The sequence below is a fragment of the Trichechus manatus genome, unplaced genomic scaffold (genome assembly GCF_000243295.1).
Source record: "Trichechus manatus latirostris isolate Lorelei unplaced genomic scaffold, TriManLat1.0 scaffold00167, whole genome shotgun sequence".
Taxonomy (NCBI): Eukaryota; Metazoa; Chordata; class Mammalia; order Sirenia; family Trichechidae; genus Trichechus; species Trichechus manatus.
The window spans coordinates 3,610,895-3,627,521 of NW_004444103.1; the positions used below are offsets into that span (position 1 = coordinate 3,610,895).

Below are 16,627 nucleotides of genomic sequence, written 5' to 3' on the forward strand. Positions count from 1 at the left end.
CAGTTCGAATCCACCAGCTGCTCCTTGGAGACTCTATGGGGCAGTTCTACTCTGTCCTATAGGGTTGCTATGAGTTGGAATTGACTCGACGGCCATCGGGTTCAGAGTGATTTCAAAATCTGTACGAACTCTCGTATCAATAAAGCTGAACTTTAAGCTCCAATCCAGGGGGATTTTTATTGAAATTGGCCACATTGCCTCAAGTCAAAACATCTACAACAATTATTTTCATTTTATCTGCTGTAATTAGACTTCTCTCATGTTCCTTATACTTTGAAGGAAAAACCAGAGAGATGTTCTAGAAAAATACATTTGCATTTCAAATTTACATTAAAAATGTCTTTCCCTTATTTTCACATCACAAATTCCAAACATTATTAGTAAAGAAATCACAGATTTCTCAGCATTCTTGTTCTGGGTCTCTCTCATTTTTTAGATTATGAATCTTGGAAGTTAATTGGAATTCAAGAAATTTTCATTATTAAGTGTGTGAAGTATAAATACAAGTAATTTTTTAAAAACTTTATTTTAACACCTAATACAATTCCAATTTTAAGGATTACTTGCACAAAAAAATAAACACATTTGGTATAAAAATGTATCACTTTAACACCCTTTTCCCCTCTTCAGCCCCCCTCCCACCCTCATGAACTGCATTCTATTTGGATGCAGAAACATATAAAGAATAATGGCACAGATCAGTTTTTAACTACAGGAGTTTCTGTTTATGTACCTAGGTACTCTAGAGGATGCCAGCCCACTTTATTACACGAACCATTTTCTTCAGCCTGCTGAATTTAGTTTCACAAAGAAATGAAGCTTATTATAAAGGCATTTTAAAAACCATTATCTTAAAGTCTTCTGAAAGAAGCACTGACTTTTTTTTTTTTTTGCAACCATTTATGTACAGTGTTACATAACAGCTCTGGAGTACAGTACATGCAGCAGAATATACCTGTTGAATATAAAATACTTTTCTTAAAATCTTCATTGTTGGAATTCTTTGAAGTCTAAATTATAGAATGCCCATTACTTTGAGAAAATGGTTGAGGAGTACAAATGTCTGCATGTGTTGGCCACTGAAATAATCCAAGGCTAACTGGAATAATATTCAGAGCACACCAGGAGTGCATAAATAATTTACTTACATTATTAAAATACAATCCATAAAATTTATAGTTCAAGATCTTATAGGATTGTCTATATAAATCCTTTAAGCAGTTGCTGAGAAATGCGTTGTTTCTTCTTTCCCTTTTCTTTTTTCTTAAAGTCCTATATAAAATATTAAGCTGAAGTTTTTTCCTTCCTCACGTGGAATGGCCACTCTTATTTGTGTCGGCTGCCCCTCCTCTTCATGGCAGCCGTGCATTGTGGACAGTACCACTTTCCTTTTGGTGCCTCCGTCAATCCAACACATCCATAATGGAACCATTCTATAGGGCACTAGAAAGCAAAATTGCAAAAAAAGTTTTTAGCACCTCTAAAGATTAGAGAACACATTAAAATATGCCCAGTAGAACTACACTAAAAGCTAAGAAGTTTCCTGAATACACCCAAACACTTCGAGGGGTCTATGGACCATGGTTTCAGGGGACATCTGGGTCAAATGGCATAACAAAGTTCATTAAGAAAATGTCCTGCATCCCACTCTGGTGAGTGGCGTCTGGGGTCTTAAAAGCTAGCAAGCGCCCATCTAAGATACATCAATTGGTCCCAGTCCACCTGGAGTAAAGGAGAATGAAGAACGCCAAAGACACAAGGAAAATATTAGCCCAAGAGACAGAAAGGACCACATAAACCAGAGACTCCATCAGCCTGACACCAGAAGAATTAGATGGTGCCTGGCTACCACCAATGACCACCCTGACAGGGAACACAGCGAAGTCCCTGATGGAGCAGGAGAAAAGTGGGAAGCAGAACTCAAATTCTAGTGAAAGGACCAGACTTAATGGTATGACTGAGATTGGAGGGACCCTGGAAGACATGGCCCCCAGACTCTCCGTCAGCCCAGAACTGAAACCATTTCTGAAGCCAACTCTTCAGACAAAGATTAGTCTGGACTATGGGACATAAAATGATACTTGTGAAGAGAGTTCTTCTTAGCTCAAGTACATACATGAGACTAAATGGGCAGCTCCTGCCTGGAGGTGAGAAGGCAAAAAGGGACAGGAGCTGGTTGAATGGACACGGGAAATCCGGGGTAGAAAGGAGTGTGCTGTCACATTATAGGGGGAGCAGCTAGGATCACATAGCAATGTGTGTATAAATTTTTGTATGAGAAACTGACTTGAACTGTAAACTTTCACTTAAAGCACACTTTAAAAAAAAAAAAAGCCCAGTAGACTGTTAATTTAATAAGAGGCCTAGTATCAGAATTTTTAGATCAAGATTATTTAAGATCACTTAGTCCATCTGATAAGCTTCAAACATAAAGACATGAAGACACAGACAAATTAAGCATCTTTGGTAACTCTGAGGTTATGTAATCTATTCTCATGATCCTAAATAAAGAACTGAAAATTCATTAATTTTTATTAAACTGAAGAGTAAATTGATGTCAACTCTCAAGGACAAAAAGAAGTGAGACGGATGCACCTCTTAGATAGAAGATAAAAGGATTTTAAAGATTTCATTGCACATTCAGCCTTATTCACTCCCTCATAAAGTGGAATAAGCTAGTTGTAACTGAAGATATAAAGGGACGCCTGGGTTTCCTTTCTGGTGTACCTGTTCCTAGAGGCACAGAGAAAAGTATTCCTCTCTGCAACATACTAAGCGGCTCTCCACTTCCACAGAAAAGCTCACTCACAAGAGCACACCCGGGAATGAAAGGAATCAGAGTGTAAAACACTGCTATTCACAGAACTCTCATTCATTTTCACTAAATATCCTTGAAGACAGTTTACAGTTGTGTTCTTAAAATGGCTGGGCACCTAAGAAGACATGTTGGTATCCTCCCAGATCAGGGCAAGTGCAAATTTTAATGCAAGCCAACCCTCCTCAATCTTCAGATTGTCTGACAAAATCAAAACTCTTAGTCTTAATGTTAGCATTCTGATGTTCCTGATCACTAGTTCTATAGAACTCAGTGTTCTGCTTTTAACGGAATGAAGATGATAAAAGGGGGCTGAGTGGTAGGAAAGCTTAAGGGTTAAAATTACAAGACAAAAAGATACTCAGCAGTTAATTAAAAAAAAAAAAACAAAAAAAAAATCTCTAAACAAAATAAGCTTCCTAAAAAAGAAATAAGACGTCTTTCTTTTCAAGCTTCTTTTATTATCAGGCATGGCTCTTATTAGCTGGCATCTGCAAAGAGTACGTAGGAAATACCAACAGGAGGAAAAACTTTCACACTAGATCCCCGACATTCCCACCCTTCACCTTAACATCATGCTCCCTAAAAGAACGTATTGTTTTTAGGTTCCAGATCTTCAGGGTGGTAAACGAACTATATTCTAGTAGACACAATATTCTTTAGCAAACAAAGAGGAAGTATTTCTAATTTTCATACAGCATTACACTTGGAGAATATGACCTTTACACAAACCCATAAAATTAACTGGAAACAAATCAAAGGACATTACCCACTTCTGGAGAGGAATAGTTAATACATCTGTTAATACAACATGACTGAATATTTAAGATTATCGATATCCCCAAATTAACATAACTGCAAATCTGTTTTCTTAGACCAAGAGACACAGTACAAAAGAAAAATATTCAAGTAATAACCTATGACTATTTTCAATCTCGAACAGGAAACTTTCAATACTTACATCTTGGTTATCACATCCCACCATCTCACCATAGGATACCTGATAAAAGGAAATTAAGTATTTTTACTATGGCTACATAACAAGCATCTAAATCCAAGGTAACTGGATATTCAAGGGTATTCATGATACGGTCAAAAACAGAGGGAAATATAAGGCTCACCAACAGCTCCACAGTTAGAAAGCTGTGGTAGTCTACTTCTATGACGATTACAGCCTTGGAAATCATATGGGGCAGTTCTACTCTGTCCTATAGTGTCGCTGTGAGTCGGAATCAACTCAACAGCAATGAGTTTCATGATATGAATATATAATTACACTGAGAATCAGGGTATATCATTTTCTAAAACATTTTTAAGGGGGGGTGAGAGGGGAGGGGAGATACACAGAAATTATCCGTTCTTTCAAAGTCTAAAATAACTCACTCTATAAACCAGGAACCACCTTTGTGGATGGGTTTTGTTGTTGTTGTTTTAAAACTTTTAAGCTTCTTTCTTGGTTATTTTTATTTAAGGTTTTTGCTTCTTGGATCACGTTAGGTTATTTATATTTTTGCAGTAAATAGTACAATCCACTGAAACGTCTACATTTATTATCTACTATATATTCTTTCTCATCTTTGTTGTTCACTACTAGCACTTTACAGCACAACTTCCTAATCCATGAATTCATTTAAGCTGTTAATACCAAAAAATAATCTCATTGTTGTCAACTCTGACCCATAGGGACCCTCTAGGGTAGTGTAGGACTGCCCCATAGGGTTTCCAAGGCTGTACTTTTTATGGTAGTAGCTTGCTACATCTTTCTCCTGCAGAGCAACTGGAAGATTCGAACTGTTGACCTTTTGGTTAGCAGCCAAGCTCTTAATGAGTGTGCCACTAGGGCTCCTAAGCTCTTAATAGACTTAATTTTTCAGGCTGGGTTAACTAGGTGGCATGCTTTCCGATCCCCTGCATGAGTGAGAAAGTCTTTATATGGTCCTATGCCCAGGAGCAACAACTCTTCTGAGCATCAGTACTGTGAGGGAACTGTACTGATTTTTCCCTCAAAGTGCTAAGCACAGCCATCACCATCTAGTTTTTTAGTGTTACAGACGCCAATCTGATTTTGTTCTTTTGTAAGGAACCTACTTTTATTACCAGAATGTTTACAGGCTATTTCTTTCTTAATCTTTTATAGTATAAAATGTTTACCAGGTGAAGGTAAAACAACGGAAAACTGTTAATTTTTTTTTTTTTTAATTAGACTGGCAACTCACACCATAAAAAAACAATAAATTGCAGATAAATTAAAGATTTAAATATGGAAAAATCAAAGAATATCAAGTACTAGATAAAACTATACGAAAACTAGAAGAAAATGCAAGACATATTATCAGGGGAGAAGAGAAAAAGGGGAGGAAGCCTTTCTAAGCATGTAATCCATGGCCGACCTCATAAAAAAATAAAAAAAAAATTCCAGTCAAAACTACAAAAATTTGCAATTTTAGAATAAAAGAATTTTAAAAAAACCTAAACCAAGAAAATGTTTTATAATATGTATGGCAAAGACAGTAGAAATATCATTAGGCATCAATACATAAAAGAAGAAATAAAAATGGCCAGAAAAGGTCCAATCTTACTATTAATGTAAATTGAAATAATCATGTGATACAGAAGTATCAAACCGTGACATGGTTTTTAAGAGAATAATATCCAGTGTTAGACAGGGTTTAGCAAAATGGGCATGCTCATAAAGTTTTGTAAATAAAGTTCTAGGAAACATTTTTGCACTCTGTAGCAAATATCTGTAACAATTTTAATGCTAAAAGATTATGCTAGGAGATTACATGTGTAAAATAGATTATATTTTAAAAATGTCTATCATAATGTCATTTATAATTTCAAAAAAATTAAAGCCACTAAAATAATCTACAGCTGGATATTGGTTAAATAAGTTATGGTATACCTGTATATAAATAGTTATAAGGAAAAAAATGACTTTAAAGAAAAACCATGTTCAATAAACATGATTTAGTGAGAAAAGGTTACAAAAAAGTATATACTGTGATTTTAACTGTCAAACTCATATACACACACTCGTGTATTTGTGTACATATGTATGGACATATATCAGTGGTACATCAAAATGTTTAATTACAGCTTATATCTGAAGACAGATAATGGATTTACATCTTTCTTCATACTCTTTGTACTTACAGCAAACACATCATTTTTATAAGGGTGAGTAAGTTGTATTAAAAGAGCCAAGATGTTTTAAATGGAGTAAAAACAGTCCTTAAACAGTTCTCTTTTTTCTAGTTTATTCAGATTATGCTTCTACAGACAAATACTGGACTTTTACCTGATTACAAATGCAATAGCGTGGCTCATTTGGGTCATAAGTCCAATCGACCTGACTGTTTGAATCAGATTCTGGTACTACTGTTGTCTGCTGAGAGATTTCTTGCACTGCAGTAGATGTTGAAGAACATGATGACAACGAAGAGGAGGAGGAGGAAGATGATGACTGCTGGCTGGAAGACTTGTTGTTATTTCTGAAAAAATAGTATCAGTTTTATTTGCTCATCATCCAGAAGAAATGGAATGACATCAAAAGCATAAATATTTAACATTAAATTATAAATATAATTATAAATGTATAAATTAATGTTCATCCTGTCCTGATCCGTTATAGCCTGATGTTTAAAATAAAGAAGTCCAGCTGGGATGCTAAGTAGACTTGAGTGCTTAGTAAAGGTACAGGGCTACTGTAACAGTAAAACGTACTTGCTCTTTCTCCCACTCCGGGAGTCAGCTGCTGATGAGCTGGCGTTCTGCGTTAACGTAGTCATGAGTGCCGAAGATGATGAATAGCCAGTTGTTTCCCTGGGCATCGAAAATTCTTTTCCCAGCTGAAAGTCATTATTCTTAAACGCTTCATAACTGGCTTTTAAACTTGATGTTCTTCGTCCCTCTTTCATCTTAAATAGACATTCATTGATAGTATTAACATACATAAATGTGTATTTTCTTTCTCAGTCTTACAAGTTACAGTATTATTTTCTTCTATCCAGTATTTACTGTGTTTAAACCATTACTGCTCATCACTGTAATTTAAGCTATTTTATATAAAGATTTAAAATTAACTTTTACACAGTTATGAAGTAATCAGGGATTGGTTAACTTCTTAATTTGGAAGATGGACACATTGTACAGAAGTGAACAAACTCAAGTAACCTAAGTTCTGAGGCTAAGAGAAAGCCCTGGAACTGGTAAAGAGATGAAAGTATTGTTCACCCTAGCATGTGCTGTGGATTGCAGCCAAGAACACAGGCAATATGTCCAATTTTTGTGGGAAGGGATCTGCGTAAGACTGTGTCAATCTATTTGTTACTTTTCATTATCAATCAGGTACTTCCTGTATATTCATTTTGTTAAATAAACTATCAGATATCATAAGGCTGTAATTTTAAAAAAAGGAAACTATACAATGTAAGAAATCTCTATTCATTCACACTGACTTGTTTTTATTAGGGCTGGCCAATAACTCAGACAAAATGTACCATTCTGTCTCCAAACCTTTTCCTTTGTACCTGAGCTGTAGCTTGAACTGCTTGAGCTGCTGCCATGGTAATTGCCCCGGCACCAGTTCCTGAAGATAATGAGCCAATGTTATAGGATGCCAGGGGCTGGGAGGGGTTCACATTGTAAGCATTATTGGAAGAGGCTGTGGAATTATTATTTCGACATCCTATGTAGAAGTAAAGAAAAAATAAAAATGGTTCGAGAGATGTAATACTAGTGAGTTGAAAATACAGAATTTCCCAGCACAGATATAATCATTAAATTTAAAAATTTTCTATCACTGTAGATTGAGTTGAATGTTACCATATTTTTCTTTTTTCTTCTTTCTCCATATATAGACTTTAACCAAATGTAGACACTGTATGATTCATTAATCCTAACTGCTTTCATTTTCCCATATTCTAACACAAACAAAAAAGCAAACAATTATATTCAATAATAAAATTACCAAGTGTATTTTCCTTAGCGGCATCTGATGTAAGAGTAGATAGAAGAGCTTCAGATTTAAACTTCTTTTCAGGGATGTGATCTGTTGTTGTATGGTGAGAAGTTGGATTATATTTCCTTTCTGAATATAAAGAAAGAATTCATGTGTTTTTACATTTTAGAGAACGATGGACAAGGCACAGTAGCTCTATCGAGTTAGAAACCCATACAGCTAGGCTCGGGGTTCCTCGTGGAACACAGATCGATATTTTTCTCAGAAGATGGGTCAAACAGTAGAATTCTGGCAGATTATTTATTAAAGGTAGATTTGTCAGACATTTAAAATACTTCAGAAGCAAAGTACTGAATATAACCCATGATGCACCATGATTTCACATATAACCTGAAGAAAATTTTGCTTCTAAAACATTATATAGAATTCAGAAGTTTCCAATTAATCTGTCTACTGAACTATTGATTTTTCAAAAGAAGCACCCCTCCACCCCCCAACAGCCATCTATCTAACCATTCATTTACTCACTAAACTCACTAACCATTTGAGACCTTACTGTATGCCCAACAAACAGTATACTCTAAGCAGTGGAGAAACAAGGATGAAAAAAGGGCCTACCACACAATAGTTTATTGTCTAGCATGCTTGTACTGCAGGTAGGAAGCACTATACATTCTTCCTCTATGAATTCCAGGGAGAAGATTGTTCCCAAGTCAAATATGCATTTCCCATATGAAAAAGATAAGTCAGTAATTGCAGTGAAAAAATATACCCCACAAAAAAAAGAAGAGAAAGATATTTATTTTGCAATAGAGTATGCAGAACTAATAAAAGAGAATATACATGTAACATAATGATTGTAGTTAATATTCTGATTGTATTTAACATTTTAGTTGCACTAAACCAAACTTACTTTCCACTGGAGTATGTGAATGAGCATGGTGATTATTCACTGGCTGTGAAGGAGTATCTAATTCCAAAGATCCTAAAAAAAAAGACAGAAGCACAGAGATACATCACCATTAAATGTTACCAAGGAGCTTTAAAAATCAACCAAGTACAGGCACTGCATCCCACACTACCCAGCAGAGCACTGGCAACTCTGATGTACATGCCTGTAGCATCATCTTAGCCAGACATGTTAGAGGGTCACCACTGCCCATTTCACCCTGAGCTATCCTCTCTCTAAACAATAGACGATCCATTTCCCAATATTCACCTTAAGTACAAAAGGGCTCAAGGCATGCTGATGTCTAATCAGGCAACTTACCACAGTGGGTACCACATAAAGGATGAACAGACATTATAACCCCACTACTGATAAGAGCTGAAAAACTCAACCTAGTTTTACTGAGTTGAAAGCCTTTTGACGGGAGATCCTGAAGTTCTAGGCAATGGGGACATTACTGTATGAAAGAAAATTCTTTGATCATTAAAATGATATAATAAAAACTTCCTAAAAGAAGTTAGGGATTTTCTTTGTGAAAAGTGAGGAACAGAATCTCTACCACCAAGCTTTAAAATAATTTCAAAGAAATTTTCTGGGTTTATTTTTGATCCCTTGAGATGAAATTATGGCAGAAAACAGGGTGAAGCAGCTTTTATAACTTGATCCAAGTTAGTTTCGTATGTCTGTGCCCTTAGTGAGGATGCTTTAGTAACCTTCCTGCAGTACTGAATAGGCATGAATTAGTTATTCATGGCTATCATCAGCATTTCCAAAAAAATCAAAACAACTACAGAATATTTTATTTGGTCTCAAAATATTTACTGTCCTCAGTTCTAGAGCTCCATCAGAAAAAAAAAGTACCACAAACAGATTATCATCTAAAGTGATGGATCTACTTTTGAATACAAAAATGCAACTGTGGATACTGAGATGGATTCACGCCTGGTTTCTTCTCCGGCTGATGTCTAGTGAGCATACAGGGAGGTGCATAACCTAACACCGAAAATAAACTTTCATCTATGTGCAGAAACGTGTACATGTTCTTCCTGTTGAAATGCTCCAAGAAAGAAAAGATGTTTGAACCCTTTTAATTAAATTCTGGTAGAAATTAGCTATAATATTTGTTTCAACTAACATTCAGTGGGTACCTACTCCGTGCCGAGCACCACTTTATCTCCTTTTATGTATATTATCATATTTAGGTTGGAACAAATGCTAAACTAGTTAAGAACAAAGCTCATGCCTCCATTTTTGGGAAGTGTCCTAAGTTAAACCCAAGAAGTGATAAGGGTTAAGTTATAGCAGGAGATAAGTCAAGCCTTGCAAAGAAAAATTAAAATGGTTTCCTACTGATAAGGGAAAGTTTAAGAAAAACAGGAACTGTTATGGAATCAACTACAATCTCTCTCTCTATATATACAATATGAATATATACAGGTATATATATAAAGAGAGACAGAGACACTGTGTGTGTGTCAGTTGAGGAAAGGCCTTGAGGTAGTTCTTAAGAAGAAAAAAGGGCCTTTTTTTTAAAAAAAAAAAAAAAAGATCTTCCTTAAAGTTTAAATGTATAAATAGGCAGGGCTAAATCAAAACATTTAATGACATATGGGTTAACTTTTATTCTAGATGGTTATATTTAGTTCTCCTCACTCATCTTATTAGCAATAGGTGGATATTTTTAAAAAGGAATGATGTACTGTTATTTTCATAAAGAGTGTCTAAGGATGACATCCTATATTGTCTCAGTATCCATGTCACAAACATTTCCTACTGCAAGGGTGCAAGCCATCCACCCCGGAAGCCACCATCCACCGAAGGGCAGACTCTGAAAAGCCTTTATAGGACACACGTCTTCTCAGTGATTTGATGTTGCACATGTACTGTCCGATATTGATGGAGAACTGTAAATTTTACTTACGCCTCTCTAATATTTCTGTAATTCCAGCATTATCAGCTTCCAGCTCCATTTTAAACTTAGCCAGTTCCTGATCCAGCTTTCTCAAGTGTCGATCTACCTGTTTCAAAGAAGATCAAAGATAACCACCAAAATTTGGGACACTGTTAAAGTGTCAGTTTAATAAGGGCACCTCCATCTTTGTTTCTCTTAGTCAATCCGCTTGAGCAAGTCAATTAACCTATGCCTCAGGTCTTCAGTCTATAAAATGAGGGTATTAGACTAAATAATCTCTCAAGTCCCTTTAATAAATTTTAAATTTTAAGAAACCAGAATATCTAATTTGTTAGATATGTTTTCAACTCCATTTCAGGAAGAAGTGGGAATATGAAAATTAAAGCAAAACTGATGTTAGGAATTTGAAGGTGGCAAGAGGGGCAGAAGGTCGGTAACTTCTCATAGTATGCCTTGTGCTTATTTTTGGCCTAATCTCTTCCTACTTAATAAGGCCATCTATACTGCCATTTAGAATGAATGAACAAAAGATCTTCAGTCTACAAAGAGGCTACTACCTTCCGTACATGCATTTTTCTAAGGTAAGAAAGTAGACCATTATACTTGCAATTATTTATGTAAAAGACAAAAGGGTTTTTAGCCAGAAAACTCCAGTACCCAAAGAACCTGGTTAAAATAGCTTACTGCAATACTATTGCCCCTACTGAGGTGGCAAAATTTTATTTTACTCCTCCAACTAGCAACAATGTCTTAATACATTTTTAGCTTAATATTAAATATATTTTTAAATATTTTTTCAAAATGTATAACTTTGAAGTAAAACAAAAAACACTACTTCTTTTAAAACTATTCACGTATATTATTTAACATCATTTTTCAAAGTTTAATTTTCCATTGGATCACTGTTAATAGTTAGGAATAATTTCCTTACAAATATCAAATGTGCTATGTTACAGTATGAAGGCAAAAACTTTAAATTAGACTTTTAATTAATGTGTATCTAACATGAGGGAGAAGGAGCAAAAGAGGACTTACATGCGTTAGATGCCTATGAAGAGACCAATTAATATGCTTGGTACTTTAGATGGCCTATCTTTTCTAGCCCTCACTCTAATCTTTTGAGGTAGGTTATTATTGTCTCCATTTTATAAATGAAGAAACTAAGCCTCAGAGGAGTTAAGTGATATGTCTGAAGTCATATAGCATAATGGATTTAACTTTGACCTACATGTAAATAAACTGTGCTTCACCATTTACACCTAGCAATGCCCTCTGAACTTCTGCATGTGGGAATCAACCTGTTTTTTTTTTTTTTTTAACTCAGAATAACATAATTCAAGTTGAAAGAATAGGAGTATTATTGTTTGTATTTTTTATATTAACGGCAACCACTGGAGTATTGGTTTGTAATTTTTCAATAATTTAAAGCCCAGTGTTCCCTCCATCTTCACAGTTACTTTTCAGAGTCTTGGCAGAAGTTGGAATTAGAATACTTAAACATCACGTATTATTGACACTTGCTTCTATTCAAAGAATCTGCAGGTAATTGAGCATCCTTTAATGGAACCTCCCTTCCAATAGTAAAGTGTGAACACAGACCTCAGTTATTCACAGATTTCTCTTTCATTGTCAAAATTTAATCTCAAGGGAAATCAGAAAAAAATACTCATATTTAAGTTCCAAGACCATTTAATGCAATAAAAACACTTCACCACCATTTTTAACTACAATTATTCCAATAATAAATATTGAGTTACTACAATGTCTTTAGCACCGGGTTAAATGGAGGATACTTGGAAAATGGGAAGGAATCTCTGCCTTCATAGGAATTAGGATTTAGCTGACAAATCAAAATTTATACATAAGAATAATTAAAAATACAGACCCTAGATACAACAAATAAACAACAGTTCAAAAAGGGCCAGAAGTTGCACATAAAGAAAAAATATAACACTGGGCTGCAGTAGACACAAAGGATATATGAGTAAATAGAGTGAAGAATGGATTATATTCAAATAGATGGAAAGAAAGGGGGAATAATCAAACAAATGTACAGAGACAGAAAAACAAAGAGAATGGATTATATTCAAATAGATGGAAAGACCGTGCAATAATTAAACAATGCACAGAGAAAGAAACAGAAAAGGCATGCTCAAAGAAAAGAAAGTACTGTGGCCTATAAGAGGTATATACTATATATATATATATAACACAGACAGATAATCAGAAACTTAGTTGGGAGGATGGGCTTAGGTGAGATGAAGACATTTTTTTCCCCACACTATACACAACCCCCACCCCAACTCACTCCACCTCTGCATTTAAGAAAGGCTTCATTTTGTTAACAATACTACTGATGGGATTTATTACACATAAAAGAGTGAAACCGTAAAATAAGTTTGAGAAATGTTTCCTGAAGAAAATGATGAAATTTCTGATACTAGATAGCTCAGAAAAGGCAATGAAATCCAAGGAATTAATACTTTAGGAACCAAGTTTATAATTAAAACAAACAATCACAGAACAGCCTTAACCACATGGTGACAGACAACCTTCTAAGCTGGGTTCCAAGCAGTCCCACCTCCCGGTACGGAGAAAATACTGTGAACTGATTATTACTATAAACATTTACTAGCCAATGAGAATTATTTTTCTTAGATTCACCACTGCTGTATAAATCAATTTAGAAGTCAGAAAGTAAGCTGATCACAAGATTTAACTTAAGCTATAAGGATTCTTAAACAGTATTTAAGTAGCCATACCAAGAGCTGAATTGAACTTGACTGAAATCTATAACGTGCACTCCCTTCACCTACATGATTTTGAACGGGTAAAACACCTATTCTAGCTGATCACCATAATGGCCCTATAGTTATCAGGTAAAGCAAGAACCTAACTTACCCTTCCCTCTACATGCAGACCTAGCCCCGTAAGAATGACTTACAGTACTGAAGAGGGTACTGAGCCAATTGAGAAAGACTTCCCATTAGACATAGGTTCCTAACATAAGGATGACAATAGAGTCTAATTATTGATTTGTTCCCTGTGTAATGTCCATAACCACTAGCCAAAGAGGCTCCTAATCATAACCCAAAATCATAGCTACTTTATATTTAAACCTATTATCCTTTTTCTGATCTCTTTAGAGACAAAGGAAATTCTGTCAACATTACTTGTCCATGTGTCCGTGACCATAAAGATATATAAGTCACACTTGGATCCTCTGCACAAAACAAAAAACCCTTCATCCTTCAACATTTTTGCAGAGTGTAATCCTTTTTTCTTTCTGTTTTAACTCTCCCAGTTTTCCAAATTTTTAAATGTGTCACTGATAGATCCAAACTGAATTAAATACAGCTTTAAAAAAGTTTCTATGTGTTCTACCACTTCTAATAGTCAAATTCTAAAATTTAGATGTCTAGCTTTCCCTTTCAGAATTGGCACTCAGCCCATCTATAACGTTCTACACTGAAATCTATGGCAGTTAGAGAATATTTCCATCTGTGAAAAGACCTGGTAACAGTGAATAAATTCAGGAAGAAAAAGGAACTATGGTGGCAAATTATTTCTGATGATAAAGTCATGAAAATGATACTTTACATCTCTAAATTACATTCAAACTAGATGAAAATTTAATCCAGCTTTAGAATGAGACAAATATTTGAGGCCTCAGCAGACAAAGTATGTTTACTCATCTTTTTAAAAGACAGTAAGGATAAGAAACAAATCAAAAGGTCAAACTCACACAATACATTTCTTTAATTAGAGTATCAGGTGAAGAACTCTCAAAGTTATACGTAAAATGTGAGCCTGAACTATACCCATCTCAGGATATTAAAAAAAGGCAAGTTCAAGGGTACTGAGCACTACAAGAGACTGCTAAAATCATTCAAGCATTAATGAAGAGCTCAGATTTTATCAGAAGACACATAAATCAACTTTATTAGGTATTACAATCAAATACATCCTTATGACGGTGACATCTGGCTGAGGAACACAACTAAGTGTGTAATGACTATTTAGGAGTATCAGGATTCTAGAAAGAAATTATTTTAATAGGACAGATTTTGTTCCCCTATTAGTCAAATTCCACTGAAACAACTACTAAAATAAACTGTCAATTTGCTCTACCGAATCTCTTCAATTCCACAAAATTTCTTCATTTACAGATACTATGCTGTTTGGTTTCTTTCCTTAATAAATGAGGTAATCAGTGCAGTGCTGGTCATAGGAATAAAAAGTTTACCACTGACTTTAAAAGTAAATAAAGTATTTCAATCAAAACTAATACAATGAAATATCACGCTATATAAAACACTGTGGGAAGACATCTAACACAACTATAAAGTAACTTGCTGAATTTTAAAATCTGTAAAAGTACAGGTTTACTTAAAATTACCATAATAATAATATAGGTATATACACAATCTGCTCTGAGGGTGCATTTCACTCCCTTGTTTGAAACTCTTCACTGGCATCCTGATGCTTTTAGAACAGAAACCACACTCCTCCCACTGGCCATCAAGGCTCCGCTTGAGTTGGCTCCTGCCTGAGTCTCCTTCTGCTCATACCACCCCTCTCCTTTCTCACTACAGAGGAACCACACACACACACACGGACCCCTTTTCTGGTTCAACACGCCAACCCTTTTTTCACCTCAGATTTTGTATACCACCTGCCTGAAATGCTTCTCCTAAAAGCTCTTCACGTGGCTGGCTCTTTCTCATTTTCCAGGTACCACCTCTAATGTCCCCTCCTCAGCCTGCACTCATCCTGACTACACTCTTGACAACAGCCTCCTCAGTTTTTCATATTCTCTCTCTCTCATCACAATGCTTATTTCCTTCACAGCACTTATCACTACCTGAAATGATCATTACTTAATAGCTGGCCTGTTCATTGCCTGTCTGTCATTACTGCACATCCAGCACCACTGATGCTCAAGGCTGGAGCTCTATCAACATGTGCTCAATGAATGAAAGCTGTATCCCCCCACATAAAACTGTACAAAGTACCACACTTATTGGGTAAATGGTCTACAAATAAAAATTACTATAGTTTGACATTTACATTATGTTCCACTCACTCACTTCTAAAGTAGGCTAAGCTCTCAAATGTTAAATTTTATAGGAATTTAACTTCTGTTTAATATTTATAAAGACTTTTACTTGGATGTTTACTCTTGCTATCTCAGAGAGTATAACTGATCTGACATAGTTAGACCTTTTTGTGACTTCTCTACTGAACAAGTCAATAATTTCCTTATGTTTGACTGCAATTACCTGCAAAGCTAGCCAACGAAATGCCTGACCCTCAAACATAATCTGCTCAAACACCACGAGACACTGTGGCAATACAGTGGACTGCACGAGTGTTCAAAAGGCAGTGCAAAATTAACACTGTAATAATTAATCATGATATTAGTATCAAATTCATTTATACTATATCAAATTCGTAATATTAAGTTTTCCTCTTAAATACATTTCACTTAAGATTTGCTAAGTAAATTGATATATAGTTAGTAGGTAGATATCACAAAAACCATAAAAGTGGAAAGCAAATGACGAGTTGGAAATAAAGAATGAGATCATCTTGACAACCTTCTTTGTCCTTCTGTTCACCATTCAACTAACCTACTGTGCCAGGCTCTGAGTAAGAATGAATAAAAAATGAGTAAGAATCTAACATACCCTCAGGGACCTTGATTAGGACCCTTAATAGTATTTGATTCTATGAAGGTAATAAAGACTTTACTAAGAATGAGTTAACTGATGTCCAGTACTGTCAATGCTTTGCATAGTAATATCAGCTTTAACCTGTCGAAACGATTCTGACTCATAGCAACCCTACAGGACAGAGAAGAACTGCCCCATGTGGTTTCCAAGCAGCGCCTGCTGGATTTGAACTGCTGACATTTTGGTTAACAGCCATAGCTCTTAACCATTGCGCCACCAGGGCTTCAATATCAGCTTTAGCATTTAATAAATC

The 16,627-nt window shown here is 35.3% G+C and overlaps 1 protein-coding gene across 2 annotated transcripts in view; it reads right to left on the bottom strand.

Annotated features, from left to right (window-relative positions):
• Positions 1-507: 507 nt before the first annotated feature.
• The window catches only part of ING3 (inhibitor of growth family member 3), a 24,123-nt gene continuing 8,003 nt past the window's right edge, over positions 508-16,627 (bottom strand). The window contains exons 5-12 of one of the 2 annotated variants that reach the window (XM_004386544.1): positions 10,649-10,745; positions 8,692-8,763; positions 7,788-7,907; positions 7,348-7,505; positions 6,542-6,735; positions 6,117-6,309; positions 3,777-3,815; positions 508-1,443 (exon numbers count right to left, since the gene is read on the bottom strand). In XM_004386544.1, the coding sequence (XP_004386601.1) occupies positions 1,327-1,443; positions 3,777-3,815; positions 6,117-6,309; positions 6,542-6,735; positions 7,348-7,505; positions 7,788-7,907; positions 8,692-8,763; positions 10,649-10,745 (990 nt within the window). In that variant the 3' untranslated portion in view covers positions 508-1,326. The remainder of the gene's footprint in view (positions 1,444-3,776; positions 3,816-6,116; positions 6,310-6,541; positions 6,736-7,347; positions 7,506-7,787; positions 7,908-8,691; positions 8,764-10,648; positions 10,746-16,627) is intronic. The other variant, XM_023740915.1, reaches the window with a different exon arrangement.